General features: G+C 49.7%; 1 protein-coding gene across 1 annotated transcript in view; it reads left to right on the plus strand.

The window, feature by feature from the left end:
- The window catches only part of tecpr1a (tectonin beta-propeller repeat containing 1a), a 52,508-nt gene extending 39,935 nt beyond the window's left edge, over window positions 1–12,573 (plus strand). Inside the window, exons 23-27 of the mRNA XM_063220590.1 lie at window positions 1,566–1,701; window positions 7,257–7,349; window positions 7,845–7,951; window positions 8,826–8,945; window positions 11,137–12,573. Coding sequence (XP_063076660.1) covers window positions 1,566–1,701; window positions 7,257–7,349; window positions 7,845–7,951; window positions 8,826–8,945; window positions 11,137–11,766 — 1,086 coding nt within the window. The 3' untranslated portion in view covers window positions 11,767–12,573. The remainder of the gene's footprint in view (window positions 1–1,565; window positions 1,702–7,256; window positions 7,350–7,844; window positions 7,952–8,825; window positions 8,946–11,136) is intronic.
- Window positions 12,574–14,400: the final 1,827 nt, after the last annotated feature.

A 14,400-nucleotide genomic window follows, 5' to 3' on the forward strand; every position in this document is an offset into this window, starting at 1 on the left:
TGAAAATTCACACTTCACCTTACTGGTGCAATGTGCAATTCATGAAGACTGGCCACCAGGGTGGTCTAATCATTTATCCATGAAACTTCCCACTCTAAAATGACCAGTGTTTCCGTTTCATTTTCTAACCCCTGTAATTAATTGTGGCTCACCACATATAGTAACCTAATCAAAAAACACGCACATCCAGTGACTGGTTACGGGTGCGGGTTCAAAAAAGTAAATCCATAAGTAATGAAGAAAAACCGCACACCGATGAACTCCCATTTAAGCCATTTTTTCATGTCACGCATTAAAAATGGCTTAACCCCTTAATGCACGCCGTACCTCCTGTGGCATGCTGTAATGGACATTGAAAGGAAACTACTATAGTACTACACTACTATGACAGTGCACAGGGCCTTTAATAGTACATTACGACTTGGTCATTGCCATGCTGGTAACAGCTTATTTATAAAGCCGTGTCTTAAGGGGTTAAATGGGAGTTCATCGGTGTGCTGTTTTTCTTCATTACTTATGGCTCACCACATATAACCTCCTGTTTTTTATGTGGGGTGAAGTAGTAATCTTCTGCTACTATAACCTTCCATCAGATGTGTGAAAGAGTTTCAGATAGATGATGCAAAACCATGAAGTGTCAGTATCGCTAACTGAAGTACCGGTAGTGTGGTTTCTCTCACGCTGTCTAAGGTCTTTATCTCTCTTCCTCTTCTCAGCTTTGTTCTCCTCTCCTCCTTCCCCCTTTTTCTTTATCTCCCTCATCTTATCCGTTGCCCTCTCTCTCTCTCCCTCTCTCTCTCTCTCTCTCTCTCTCTCTGTGCTTGTGCGTCTGTGTGAGAGAGACAGTTTGTGTGAGTGTGTGTACATGCGTGTGTTTGTGTGGGTAGAGCTCTCAGGGTCATAAGCAATTCGAGTATGTCGTTACCTAACTGTATCTGCGCCTGTGTGTGTGCTTGTGTCAAATCAGCCTTTTAAATGTAATGTCCATTGGTGTGTGTCTACTAGTGGTGTGCATTGGCACTGCCCTCACGATTCGATTCGATTACGATTCGGGAGGTTTGGATTCGATTCAATTCTTGCATTTGTATTGAAAGCAAAGCAAATGTTTCATCAATCATGATGAGGCAATACAAGTAGTTAGATACTGAGCAACATTTTATTGGCTGTTTTCTGTATTTATCTATCAATTTTCAATGCTTTGAAGTGCTTTTATTTAATTTAACATTCATTTGCTCCTGAAATATCCACAGAATTGAAACTTGAAAAAATTGCTGCATCAATTCTGGAACTTGCCGCATTGAATTAAATCGTCCATGCCCAGCATTGCATTGCATCGCCGAATTGATTATTGTTGACACCACTAGTGTCTACCGTACAGGGCTTGCATGCCCATGGGGACCCAGGTTCGAGTCCGGCCTGGGTCTTGTCCCAACCCAACCCCCATCTCTCTGTCCCACTGATTTCCAGTCAATCTCTACTGTCCTATTATCAATAAAGGCACAAAAAGCCCATAGAAATATCTTTTTTTTTTAAAGTATGTCCTTTGGTGTGTGTCTACTGTACAGGGCGTGTCCTGGCTGCATGTGGGTACTGACCAGCCCTTCAAGTCGGTCTCCATCGGCGGTGTGCATCAGGTCTGGGCCATCGCCCGGGACGGCTCTACCTTCTACAGGGGCGCGGTGTCCGCCCAGAACCCAGCAGGTCAGAACTCAACTCCCCCCAAGAGGGACATTATATTCTACCTCCATTGCCAATTGGCCATTGGTAGAAAAGATACGAAGTGCCATTTCAGAAAATAATCTTAATTCATTTTTATTTATATACAAAGCTATAAAAATTGCATATTTTTTATTTTATTTATGTAATATAACTATTTATATGTATTATCAAGTACATGAATGTAAACCAAACCAACAACGGGGTTCTCTAAAAATATAGAAGTGCAGGTCTTCAGAAATGGAGTTAGGGGGTTTTGCATCTGAACTCTTACTATCTTCCTTAATGATATGTATAATATGTATAATACTGTGTGTAGGCACACATAATACAGTGTCAAGTAAGGGTTAACGTTCGGCGAGAAGGTCGCTACCGTGGAATAGCAGCACGACAGAGATAATCTTTAGACCCCGACGCGGAGCGGAGGGGTCTTGTTCTCTCTGAAGTGCTGCTATTCCACAAAGTGACCTTCTCGCCGAACGTTAACCCTTACTTGACGTTAACCCGCTTATTATATGGATATACTTAAAGGGGTATGCCACTATTTTGGTACATGCTACACGGATCCATTGACTTTCACTAGCTTAGCGACATACTCCCTCTTTTAACTTGTCTTAAAGCAAGACAACGCTTAACATGAAAAATAAGACACTTAACCACCTTTATAAACCCCAGCCAACGATTTTAACTGTATTAAGCCCCAAAATAGTGGCATACCCCTTTCAGGAGAGCTCACAAAGACCGGTTGGAACAAATAGAAGAGTGAAACTCCATTAAAGCCTAAGGGGAGCAGGAAGAGCAGGCAGTTCTTTTTTTTAATACACTCACAATATGAACAAAAACAGAACTGAGTTCTTCTACTGTCGGTTGACTTTTTGGTCCACTTAAAGAGAACTGAGTTTGGTTTATGGGATGAGAGAGAGAGAGAGAGAGAGAGAGAGAGAGAGAGAGAGAGAGAGAGAGAGAGAGAGAGAGAGAGAGAGAGAGAGAGAGAGAGAGAGAGAGAGAGAGAGAGAGAGAGGGAAAGAGAGAGAGAGAGAGAGAGAGAGAGAGAGAGAGAGAGAGAGAGAGAGCAAAAGACCGGCAGACAGAGAACAAGACAGACAGAGGGAGAGACATTGAGAGAGAGAGAGAGAGAGACAGGGAGAGAGAGAGAGAGACAGGTAGAGAGAGAGGCAAGGAGAGAGAGAGAGAGAGAGAGAGAGAGAGACAGGCAGAGAGAGAGACAGACAGAGAGAGAGAGAGAGAGAGAGAGAGGCAGACAGAGAGAGAGCGAGAGAGGCACAGAGAGAGAGCGAGCGACAGAGAGAGCGAAATAAGGGTCAAGAGCTCAAAAGAAGGATGCCAGGGAGCGAGCTCATGACAGAACCCCCCCCTCAAGGGACGGCTCCAGAAGTCCCAAGAGGCACCACTACATTGGGTGGGCGGAGGGGCGAGCCGGCGGAGGGATGAGGCAAAGCAGAGGGATGGGCAGAGGCAGAGGGCTGTGCCAAGGCAGAGGGTCGTGCTGAGGAAGAGGCCGGAGCACAGGGACGGGCTGAGGGCTTGGCACAGGACACGGGATGGGCAGAGGCAGAGGGCACAGATGGTGGTCCAGAGGCTGACACAGCAGTGCGGGGTACATTCACAGGAACAAACACAGGGACTTTTAAAGGTACAGTAATGGGGACAGAGACAGGAACAATGACTGGAACGATGACAGGGACAGGTACAGTCACGATGACGTTGACAAAGACAGGTGCTAGACAAAGGGCTGCGGAATGGGCTGGAACAAAGACAGGGACCCTGACAGATACAGGGGTGGGTACTTGGACGCAGACAGGGACTGACACTTGGACAGTGATAGGCACAGTTACCGGGATGGTGACTGGCACGGGAACAAGCAGGGGTCCAGGGAGTACTGGGTGATGGTCAGGCGGGAAATCAGGTTGGTGCACAGGAGGAACAGACTTGAACACACGGGACACAGGAGGCGGGACAGGTTGGGATAAAGGACTTGGGGAAGGTGTGGACACAGGTGAAGACAGGCAAGCAGGATAGGACGGAGGCAAGTGGGAGGCGGGAGCTGTAGCACACGTGGAGGTAGGCTGGGACGCAGACAGGGAGGCAGGGTCAGCAGAAGCAGGATCTGGAGCACAATGGGAGGTGGGATCAGGAGCAGGACAGGTGGGATTGGGAGCGGAGACATCTGGGTCAGGACCGGAGCCATGGAGACCGGGGGTGGAGCCAACAGGACCAGGGGCAGAGACATCAGGGTCAGGGGTGGAGTCTGTGACAGAAAGGGCAGCGCCAGTGAGACTGGAGGCACCATTCATAGGCGTGACATCAAAGGCAGCGGCAGCCGCAGGGCTGAAGATAACTGCGGCATTGGTGTCCGGCGGGTCAGACAGATCGAGGGGGGCGCCATCAGGCGGTTCAGTCAGGTCAGGCAGATCAGGGGGGCCGCCATCAGGCGGTTCAGACAGGTCAGGCAGATCAGGGGGGCCGCCATCAGGCGGTTCAGACAGGTCAGGCAGATCAGGGGGGCCGCCATCAGGCGGTTCAGACAGGTCAGGCAGATCAGGGGGGCCGCCATCAGGCGGTTCAGACAGGTCAGGCAGATCAGGGGGGCCGCCATCAGGCGGTTCAGACAGGTCAGGCAGATCAGGGGGGCCGCCATCAGGCGGTTCAGACAGGTCAGGCAGATCAGGGGAATCGGCAACAGGACAGGGTGACCTGTGTCCGGCCACAGACGGGGCCGGGGGTCCGGCCACAGACGGGACCGGGGGTCCGGCAGCAGAGAGGGCCGGGGGTCCGGCCGCAGACAGGACAGGGGGTCCGGCCGCAGACGGGGCCGGGGGTCCGGCCGCAGACGGGGCCGGGGGTCCGGCAGCAGAGAGGGCCGGGGGTCCGGCCGCAGACGGGGCCGGGGGTCCGGCCGCAGAGAGGGCCGGGGGTCCGGCCGCAGAGAGGGCCGGGGGTCCGGCCGCAGAGAGGGCCGGGGGTCCGGCAGCAGAGAGGGCCGGGGGTCCGGCAGCAGAGAGGGCCGCAGCCGGGGAGACCGCGTCGGAGGTCTCAGCCATGGAAACCGCATCGGGCTCGGGCTCTGGCTCTGGGTCAGGGTCAGGTGACGACTCGGTCTCCGGGTCAGGCAGCGCATTGGGTCCCGGGTCAGGCAGTTCGTTAGGGACCTCGGCCGGATTGAGGATCTCGGACGGAGCGGAGGTCTCGGACGGACCGATGTCGCTGGGGGTCCCGGTCCAAGCGAGGGTCTCTTTCGGAGTGTCTGCGTCGGGGGTCCCAGCTGCTTGGATGATGGGAGGCTCCAGGTCAACCAGAACGAAGGGTTCCGACCCTGGGTCATGTGAAATGACTGGCTCCGTGTCTGGGTTGGGCGCTGCACAAGGCTCCGGCTCTAGCAGCACGCCGTACTCTAGCTGCAGGTCAGGATCAGGAAGGGTAACTGGCTCCGGGTCTGGCGGCGCGTCTGGCAGAGAGGGCCGCAGCCGGGGAGACCGCGTCGGAGGTCTCAGCCATGGAAACCGCATCGGGCTCGGGCTCTGGCTCTGGGTCAGGATCAGGTGACGACTCGGTCTCCGGGTCAGGCAGCGCATCGGGTCCCGGGTCTGGTTCAAGTGGGTTGGCCAAGGGTGCTCTCTTCTCCACTGCCAGCAGCAGTTGCAATTGCTTCTCATGAAGCTCCATGCTTTCTTTTAGGTCAGTGAGTCCAAACTCGAGAAGCCATGGCCTCCGCTGCAGGGTGTCCATTATAATTCTTACAGCCACCAGCTGTCTCTTGGTATTCATAACAGAGTTGAGGGCTGGGGTCAACCTTCTCCTCAGGGTGTGAAATTCCTCCAGGTGTTTGAAGCAGGTAGCAAAGTCAGGGGCTGGACAGACAGGTGGACAGGCTGGGGCTGGACAGACGGGCTGAGAGGCTGGAGCTGGACAGGGGGAAACGGGTGAAGCAGTCTGGAGGGAGAGCAGTTCCATGATCTTGTCCAGTTGTTTTTGGTTCTGCTGGATCTGTTGCTCTTGCTGTTGGATCGACAGTTGCTGTTGCTGGATGTTGTGACGAAGCCGCATGGCAGTAGCTGGTTCGGGGTCAGCAAGAGTCCGGCTGGGTGTGGCGTGCGCTGGGTCCATGCTGGTCGGATCGTACTGTCAGGAACTGGACAGATGAGGACCCAAGTGCGTCACGTTTTTGGAGTTTATTGAATATTGGGAAAGGGAGTTGGGAGCATGAATCCTGGAACCTGTGTGTGTGTGTGTCCCAGTGGCAGAGGAGCGTCTGGAGCAGGTGGTGGAGGGTCCGGAAGTCCTGGGGGGAACACACACACAACAGGGCAGATGAAACGCGGCAGAAGTACAGTTCTGGGTAAAATCAGAATCGTGGTTGAAATGACAGAAGGCAGGTCAAAGTTACTGGAGCAGGAGAGCAGAGGTTGTCAAACCGGTCCAGGTCGATCACAGGGATTCAGGCAGAGAGCGTTCGGGTTTGGATGCAGATCGGGAAGGAACAGATACTGGAACAGGAACGGGGTCAGGAGCAGGAATCGGATCAGGACAACAGACAGGGTTACTGGTGGTCAAGACGTGGACAAACAGAACAACAGGATGCCAGGTTTGAAGACGATCCGACAAGGACAAACACAAAGACAGGACTAGATATACACAGGGGAATCAGGAGGGAGATGGGATACAGCTGGGAGGTTAACGAGAGACAATGAGTAGAGACAGGTGAGGACAATCAGACAGAGCAGAGACAGAACAGAGAGAGTGGCAGATGATAGAAGGCAATTGAGGTAGTTAACAAACAGTAGAGAGAATCAGGTAGATAGAGACAACACCAGATAGTCAGACACATACAACGACAGACAGAGACAGACCAGACAGAGAGAGAGACAGAGAACAAGACCGGCAGACAGGGAGGGACAGAGAACAAGACAGGCACAGAGAGAGAGAGAGAGAGAGAGAGAGAGAGAGAGAGAGAGAGAGAGAGAGAGAGAGAGAGAGAGAGAGAGAGAGAGAGAGAGAGAGAGAGAGAGAGAGAGAGAGAGAGAGCAAAAGACCGGCAGACAGGGAACAAGGCAGGCAGAGAGAGAGACAGTGAGAGAGAGAGAGAGAGAGACAGGCAGAGAGAGAGGCAGGGAGAGAGGGAGAGAGAGAGAGAGAGACAGGCAGAGAGAGAGGCAGGGAGAGAGAGAGAGAGAGAGAGAGAGAGAGAGAGAGAGAGAGAGAGAGAGAGAGACAGGCAGAGAGAGAGGCAGGGAGAGAGAGATAGAGAGAGAGAGAGAGAGAGAGAGAGAGAGAGAGAGAGGCAGACAGAGAGAGAGCGAGAGAGGCACAGAGAGAGAGCGAGCGACAGAGAGAGCGAAATAAGGGTCAAGAGCTCAAAAGAAGGATGCCAGGGAGCGAGCTCATGACAGGGGACTAGGTGGGAAAATACCCTAAGTACTAACAATGCATATTGAAACGCTTATAACAGTATGATGAGATCTGCATGTTATACAGCGCTGTACACTTCCGCACCCAGCTGATGTTTACCCATCTACCCCCAGGGGACTGCTGGTACCACATCCCTCCCCCCGCCAAGCAGAAACTCAAACAGGTGTCTGTCGGCAGGACCTCCGTTTACACCGTCGATGAGAACGGTATGCAGCCATTTTGGGTTGAGTGTGTGCATGCGTGCGTGTGTATTCAACTTCATTTAATTAAAAAAAACATTTGGGTTTTTTTTTTTTTTTTTTTTTTAAATGCATCCAACTGATATGACAACAAGACAGTGTTTGGTTTATGGATGATAAAACTCTGGATGATGGATGGATGATAAGACTGCATTTTTTATTTGATATAATTTAGCAAAACATTAAAATAAAACTGCAGTTGCCTTTACTTATGGAGCACATTTAAAGGATTTTGCTCAAAGGTCTTTTGACCATTGACCAATTTCGCCTCGAAAGTACTAAAACAGCAGAAGAGTTAAAAAGAGATTGTTGTATTTTTGTTGTCTTTTGTATTCGTAGCTGCAAACGGACTCAAAATTGTTCATTTGAATAACACATGCACTTGTCACCTCATTGCGGTGTGGCTGTGTCCTTGATCCCTTCTCCCTTGTCTCCCTCCCTCCACACCCCACCCCACCCCAGGTAACCTGTGGTACAGGCACGGCGTGACCCCTAGTTACCCCCAGGGCTCCAGCTGGGAGCACATCTCCAACAACGTGCGCAAAGTCTCCGTCGGACCCCTGGACCAGGTATGGAGGCTCTCACATCTATTTTTTTTTAAAGAATACTTTCAGAGGGGAGGCAGTGGCTCAAAGAACTCAGATGTGCCGGCGAGGTCCTTAGCCGATCCTTCTCCTCTCTCTGTTCCACTCGTTTCCTGTCACGCACTCACACTGTCCTGTCCTATATGAAAGCATGAAAAAAAAAAATTAAAAATGAAAAATACTTTCGGGGTGCATTTATGCCATCATTATGATGATAGACATAGAGAAGAGAGGGACAGAAGTAAGTGGGAGAGAGAGGTGGGGTAGGGTTGGGAAATGACCCAGGTCCCCATGGGCAATGTCCTATATAATGTATATGGTACAGGTGAGTTAGCATGCTGTAATAAAGCAACGCCCAGCTCTTTCACCTTTTTTATTACATTACTCTTACATCTTCTTTTTAAGAATAAGTTTGTTATTTTTGACACGTTATGTAGAGGAGAGTTTTGGAAGAATGCAGTTAAATCAGAGATTCCACACGTGTATTTGAGTCTCACTGGTTAAATGGTCTGTTAACATTTGTCATATTATCTGTGCTGGGCTGTGCTTTTTTTGGTAGGTTTGAATCATCGCAGATTCAGGTTTAATATCTTGTCTGTGTTATGTGTGATGAAATGTCTGGTCGAATATCTTATCTGCCCTGTAAAACATTGCATCCAGTTAAACATAAAAAACTAAGTAGCACTGCTGCCTTAAGTTTGTAAGTTAACTCAACTTGAGAAAGCCTTGAGTTGAGTTAAGCCTTGAGTTGAGTTAACTTACAAACTTAAGGTAGCGGGGCGACTTACTTTTAACTTTACATTTAACTGGCTGCAATGTTCAACAGTGTGTGCTGTGCTGTGCTGTGTTTGTACTGTAGGTGTGGATCATCGCTGACAAGGTGCAGGGTAGTCACAGCCTGAGCTGTGGGACGGTGTGCAGGAGACTTGGGGTCCAGCCCATGGAGCCCAAGGGACAGTCCTGGGACTACGGCATCGGGGTGAGGGACTCTCCACACCAGGCTTGTACGAAATTCCGAATTGAATGAATTTGAATTCAAAGTAATGCCATAATATGAACACTAGGTGGTGGTGTTCTATGTACTCTCAATGGGTGGTGTAGCTTAAATTCCAAGAAATTCAAGGTAATGGCACCACCTAGTGTTTGTATTATGTCATTACTTTGAATTCAAATTCATTCGTACAAGCCTGCTCCACACTAACACATTTCAATGTACAATTAATGTTGATTAGGGCTGTAACGATCAACTCACGATTTGGTTCATATCACCGTTTTTGACTATACACCCCACGATTTTTTAAATGTGTCTTTTTAATGTTCGATAGAATAGGTAACAGGAGGTAAAATAATAATATTGATTTGACGCTTGGAAGCACAGTCACATTATATCATGTGGTTGTTTTCTTGACTGAAGGGTAACAGAACTTTGAAAGCCTCCTTGCATCACGATTCAGTATTGTGACTTTGCGTATCGCAATTTCTCGGTTTGATACAATATCGTTACAGCCCTAATCTTGATAGTTCAGAAAACAAAGCACACTGAATACTGTTCTTTTTTCTTGAGAGAAAACCTGAAGACGCACTGGGTGAAACACATTGTTCACTTCCAGGTAGACTGTGTGTGTGTGCACAATAATGCATTCATGCATGCATGCTTGCCACTGGAGGTGTATGAAAAGAAGGAAGGTCTGCACACTGTTGCTGCTCCAGGTTTATTAACACAACGTTTCGACCATGCAGTCTGGTCTTCGTATTAACGAACGTTAACGTAGTGACGAAGACCAGACTGCATGGTCGAAACATTGTGTTAATAAACCTGGGGCAGCAACAGTGTGCAGACCTTCCTTCTTTTCATGTTTAATCGTGTTTAAGTCTGGCACCTGTCCAATCTGGATGTGCGCGCTCTCCAAAACGCTACTGCCACTGGAGGTGTGTCATGCAGGAATCTTTCTTCATTCAAAGCTGTTTATTCATGGCAACCCCTTAAACGGTTCCATCATCACAGCAAACTCTTCAGTTAAGACTTGAACAGACGCACATACACATACACATACACACACACACACACACACACACACACACACACACACACACACACGCACGCACGCACGCACGCACGCACGCACGCACGCACGCACGCACGCACGCACGCACGCACGCACGCACACACACGCACACGCACACAGCATAGCCAGCAGTAATCATCCTACAATATACCTTTCCACACACAAGATACAGCAGTCACGCTTTGATGGCTCAGTGGATAGTCTCAGATTACAACAAACACTCCACCTTGCACTTACACATATGCACACATGCACACAGACATATAACGCATTCTGTTTGTTTTTTTTTATCCCTGTTACTTCTGACTGTCCATCTCTGTCATGACATAAAATGATGCAAAACGTGTCTAACATGATTACTACCATGTAACTTGGGGTTGGAATTAAGGGTGTTAATTAGTGACTGTTGGTGCAGAAAGCTACATGTACAGTAGATACACTGCAAAGAACGGGTAAAATACAATGTGATTCTCCTTCCCTCCTCCTCTGTTTGTATGCCTCTCTCTCTCTCTCTCTCTCTCTCTCTCTCTCTCTCACTCACTCACTCACTCACTCACTCACTCACTCACTCACTCACTCACTCACTCACTCACTCTCTCTCTCTCTCTCTCTCTCTCTCTCTCTCTCTCTCTCTCTCTCACTCACTCACTCACTCACTCACTCACTCACTCACTCACTCACTCACTCACTCACTCACTCACTCACTCACTCACTCACTCACTCACTCACTCTCTCTCTCTCTCTCTCTCTCTCTCTCTCTCTCTCTCTCTCTGTCTCTCTCTCTCTCTCTCTCTCTCTCTCTCTCTCTCTCTCTCTCTCTCTCTCTCTCTCTCTCTCTCTCTCTCTCTCTCCCCCTCCCCCTCTCTCTCGCTCTCTTTCTCTCTCGAACATAAACTGACACACACACACACACACAATCCCCCTACTCTCTCTCCCTCCCTCCCTCCCTCCCTTTATCTTCATGTTTTACATTTTCTTTGACTCTTATTTCTTTCTTTCTTTCTTGTTTCCTTTCTTTTTGCATTTGTTTTTTTGTGAAGCACATCGAGTTGCTCCTGTATGAAATGCGCTATATACAAATAAACTTGCTCCCTCCCTCCGCAGGGTGGCTGGGACCACATCACGGTGAGGGCCAACTCCACGGAGGCCCCCCGCATCAACATGGGAGCGGCGGCAGCTCCACCGGAGATCCTCACCCAGCAGCAGCTGCTCCAGCGGAGGCAGAGCCAGCAGAGCCAGCAGAGCCAGACCCCTCCACGCAGTCCCCTGCCATCTCACCACCCCCAGACACCCCCGCGAAGCCCCCTGCCATCCCACACCCAGACACCCCCGCGAAGCCCCCTGCCCAGCCTCACTCAAACGCCACCAAGAAGCCCCGTGCCGCCGACCCACCACAGCCAGACACCTCCACGCAGCCCAGTTCCCTCCCACACCCAGACGCCTCCACCCAGCCCCCTGCCCTCCACGCACACCCAGGATGAGGAGGACGCCAGGGGTTCGCAGGGAGGCACCCAGGTGGACGCCCAGGCCCAGGAGGACACCCAGAGCAGTGGCAACAACACCACCCAGGGCACTCAGGCTCGCGCCCGCGCGGACACCCTGGAGCCCCGGGAGCAAGACCCAGAGAGGGAGGACGACGGCCCGAAAGACAGCCAGGATTTCGTGGATACCCAGGAGCCTTCGGAGGAGAGCAGCCAGGAGTTTCAGGACGCTCAGGAAGGCCACGATCCCTAGAGTCACGGCAGCGCCACGGGCTGCTGAAATCTCAGACTTACGTGTACTACACACACCTTTTTTATAGGATTCACACACACACACACCCTCCACAGGATCCTCATGCCCACAGGTGACCAAAGTAAAAGTAGAAGTAAAAAAAACAAAACCTGCCATAGTATCTTTCCAACACAAGTAACTTCACTGAGTAACTGGTCTATCAGGTCAAATCTGGACGCCCAGCCCTGCCGTGGCCACAACCGGTAGGGCACACGCCTGCCATGCGTCTGACCCGGGTTCGATTCCCGGCCCGGGGCCTTTGCCGGCCCCTCCCCTCGTCTTTCTCTCCCAATTTGCTTCCTGTCCACCTCTCACACTGTCCTATCAAAATAACGTCGAAGAAGACCAACAACAAAAAAATCTTCAAATCTGGACGCCCAGAGAGATGGCAATGCACAGGGACCCTCATCATGACCCACTAGACACCCAGAAGGACCCCACAAAACAGCCAGATCACCCAGAGCAACGGTTGAGCTGTGTGGGCTGTCAGGCAGGAACTAACAGACACCCTCCTTCCATCGTACCAATCAGGATCTATAGAATGGTCTCACAGCTGTGATGCTCAAACCGCAAAACACTCTCCTTCCACTTCCAAGCACCCGCCCGCACATGCAACCGTACTCTGCAGGAGCAGTGACAACACTGTTACTGTTTTCAGGCCAACCAGACCAGTGCCGGTGCCCGTACCCTCACCTGTTAACTTTGACACTAAAGTGATTTAGCTGCGAACCATCCACGTTCATACCGGGCTCTGAACTTTTCCCGCACATGACTTTTCCCGTGTTACATGGATGAACCTGCTGATGTCCACATTGTCATTATGGTTCACGGAGGAGAAAAAAACAAGTATTTTTCGGTTTGCATTGCGAATCAACTTTCCAGTTTGTGAACATGAGATTTGCGGTGTGAGCACACTGGCCGGTTCGCGATTTGGTGCTGGAATGGCCACCGGCACGGTTTTCAGTTGGCCTGAATGCACCAAAAGTGTTGCCATATTGTGATTCTGAACCCCCACACTCCCTTCATTCACACGCCGCCAAAAACTCACCCAAACATTTTGTCAGAGCACCGGCACTGCTCTGGGCTGTAAAGACACTCCTCCAAAACTGCTCCAATTCTCTCAAACCACCCAGAAGGATGAGCAAGCCTACCACTGTAGCAGGCCGATCCATGTACGATACGATACGATTAGACTTCATTGTCCGTTTTCACTGAAATTAATTTTGCGTCCCTGAGCAACACTCGCTTAAGACGGGACATACACATAACATCACATCATAAGACTATTGCACAACTGACAAAAAACAGAGGACACAGGCCTCCCAATGACTGTATATAACAAGAGTATAAATTACATTACACTTAGCTAATGCTTTTATCCAAAGCAACTGACAGTTATTTTAAGCACAGTATATTGGTAACAGTCCCTGGAGCAGTGTGGGATTAGGTGCCTTGCTCAAGGGCAGCTCAGGCAAGGAGCGAGGTAGGAAGTGGAAGGGGTGGGATTCGAACCTACTTAATGAGCGTACTTAACCATTAGGCTATGGCTGCCCCTATAGCATATTGTGTCACTCTACACTCCCCCACGGAATACCCTCTGCTCAAACAAACCTTTCAATCTTTCTGCCCCACTGTGTTGGAATGAGTTGGTGTGGGTGTGGGTGTGTGTGGGTGTTTGTTCTGACTATCACTGTACATCACAGAGACACTCTCAATAGTGTTAAGAGTCCCCAGTATAGTAACCTGTTGCGTCTACATTTGAAGCCATGCGGGAGCAAATCTGCACCCATTCCTACACTACACCCACTCACCCCCTGACACCTCAATCCCTGGACCATTATGTGTGCAATGTGTACAGTACAGCACTTTCTTCAATGCACATCTTGTATTTCTCGATACGCTGAAACTGATCATACCATTTGCGATTGTCAGTGAAACATTAAAATCCACCCTAGGTATGGCTCAATTAAGGCCATGATAGACAATGGTTTTTAACAGTCACACACACACACACACACACACACACACACACACACACACACACACACACACACACACACACACACACACACACACACACACACACACACACACACACACACACATACACACACACACGTTTCCGTAAGCTGTTGGGAAAGGGTGTGTGTATTTGCGTGGCCGTCTGATCTCGTAAGCTGCAGGAGAAGTGTAAACAAACATGGCCGCTGTATTTGGTTTCTTCTTCTGGTGCCTCCGCCTCCCCTGTCTTGTCTTTTACAGAATCAACACGTGCCGCAGTCAAACTAAATTCCATTATCACTTAGAAGCTGTTAACATGTATGTGGTTATTTTTGAAAACGCTTTGGTTTTGGAACCAGAGTTTTAGAAATCTCCTTTTTGAAACTAAAAACTAAAAACGCCCAGTCACAATGGCGTTTTTTGATTTTATCCACATTCCGTGTTTATATGTAAACTGATAAAAGATATCCATGTTTAAAAATATCCACATTCGTGTAAACCACGTCTTAATGTTGTCCCAGTTTTTCCTGACTTTAGGATGCCATTGCTTGACAGCAAAGTGGGGGATTGGGTTCGAAATGTCGAAATGTTTTT

The sequence above is a fragment of the Engraulis encrasicolus genome, chromosome 17, assembly GCF_034702125.1.
Source record: "Engraulis encrasicolus isolate BLACKSEA-1 chromosome 17, IST_EnEncr_1.0, whole genome shotgun sequence".
Taxonomy (NCBI): domain Eukaryota; kingdom Metazoa; phylum Chordata; class Actinopteri; order Clupeiformes; family Engraulidae; genus Engraulis; species Engraulis encrasicolus.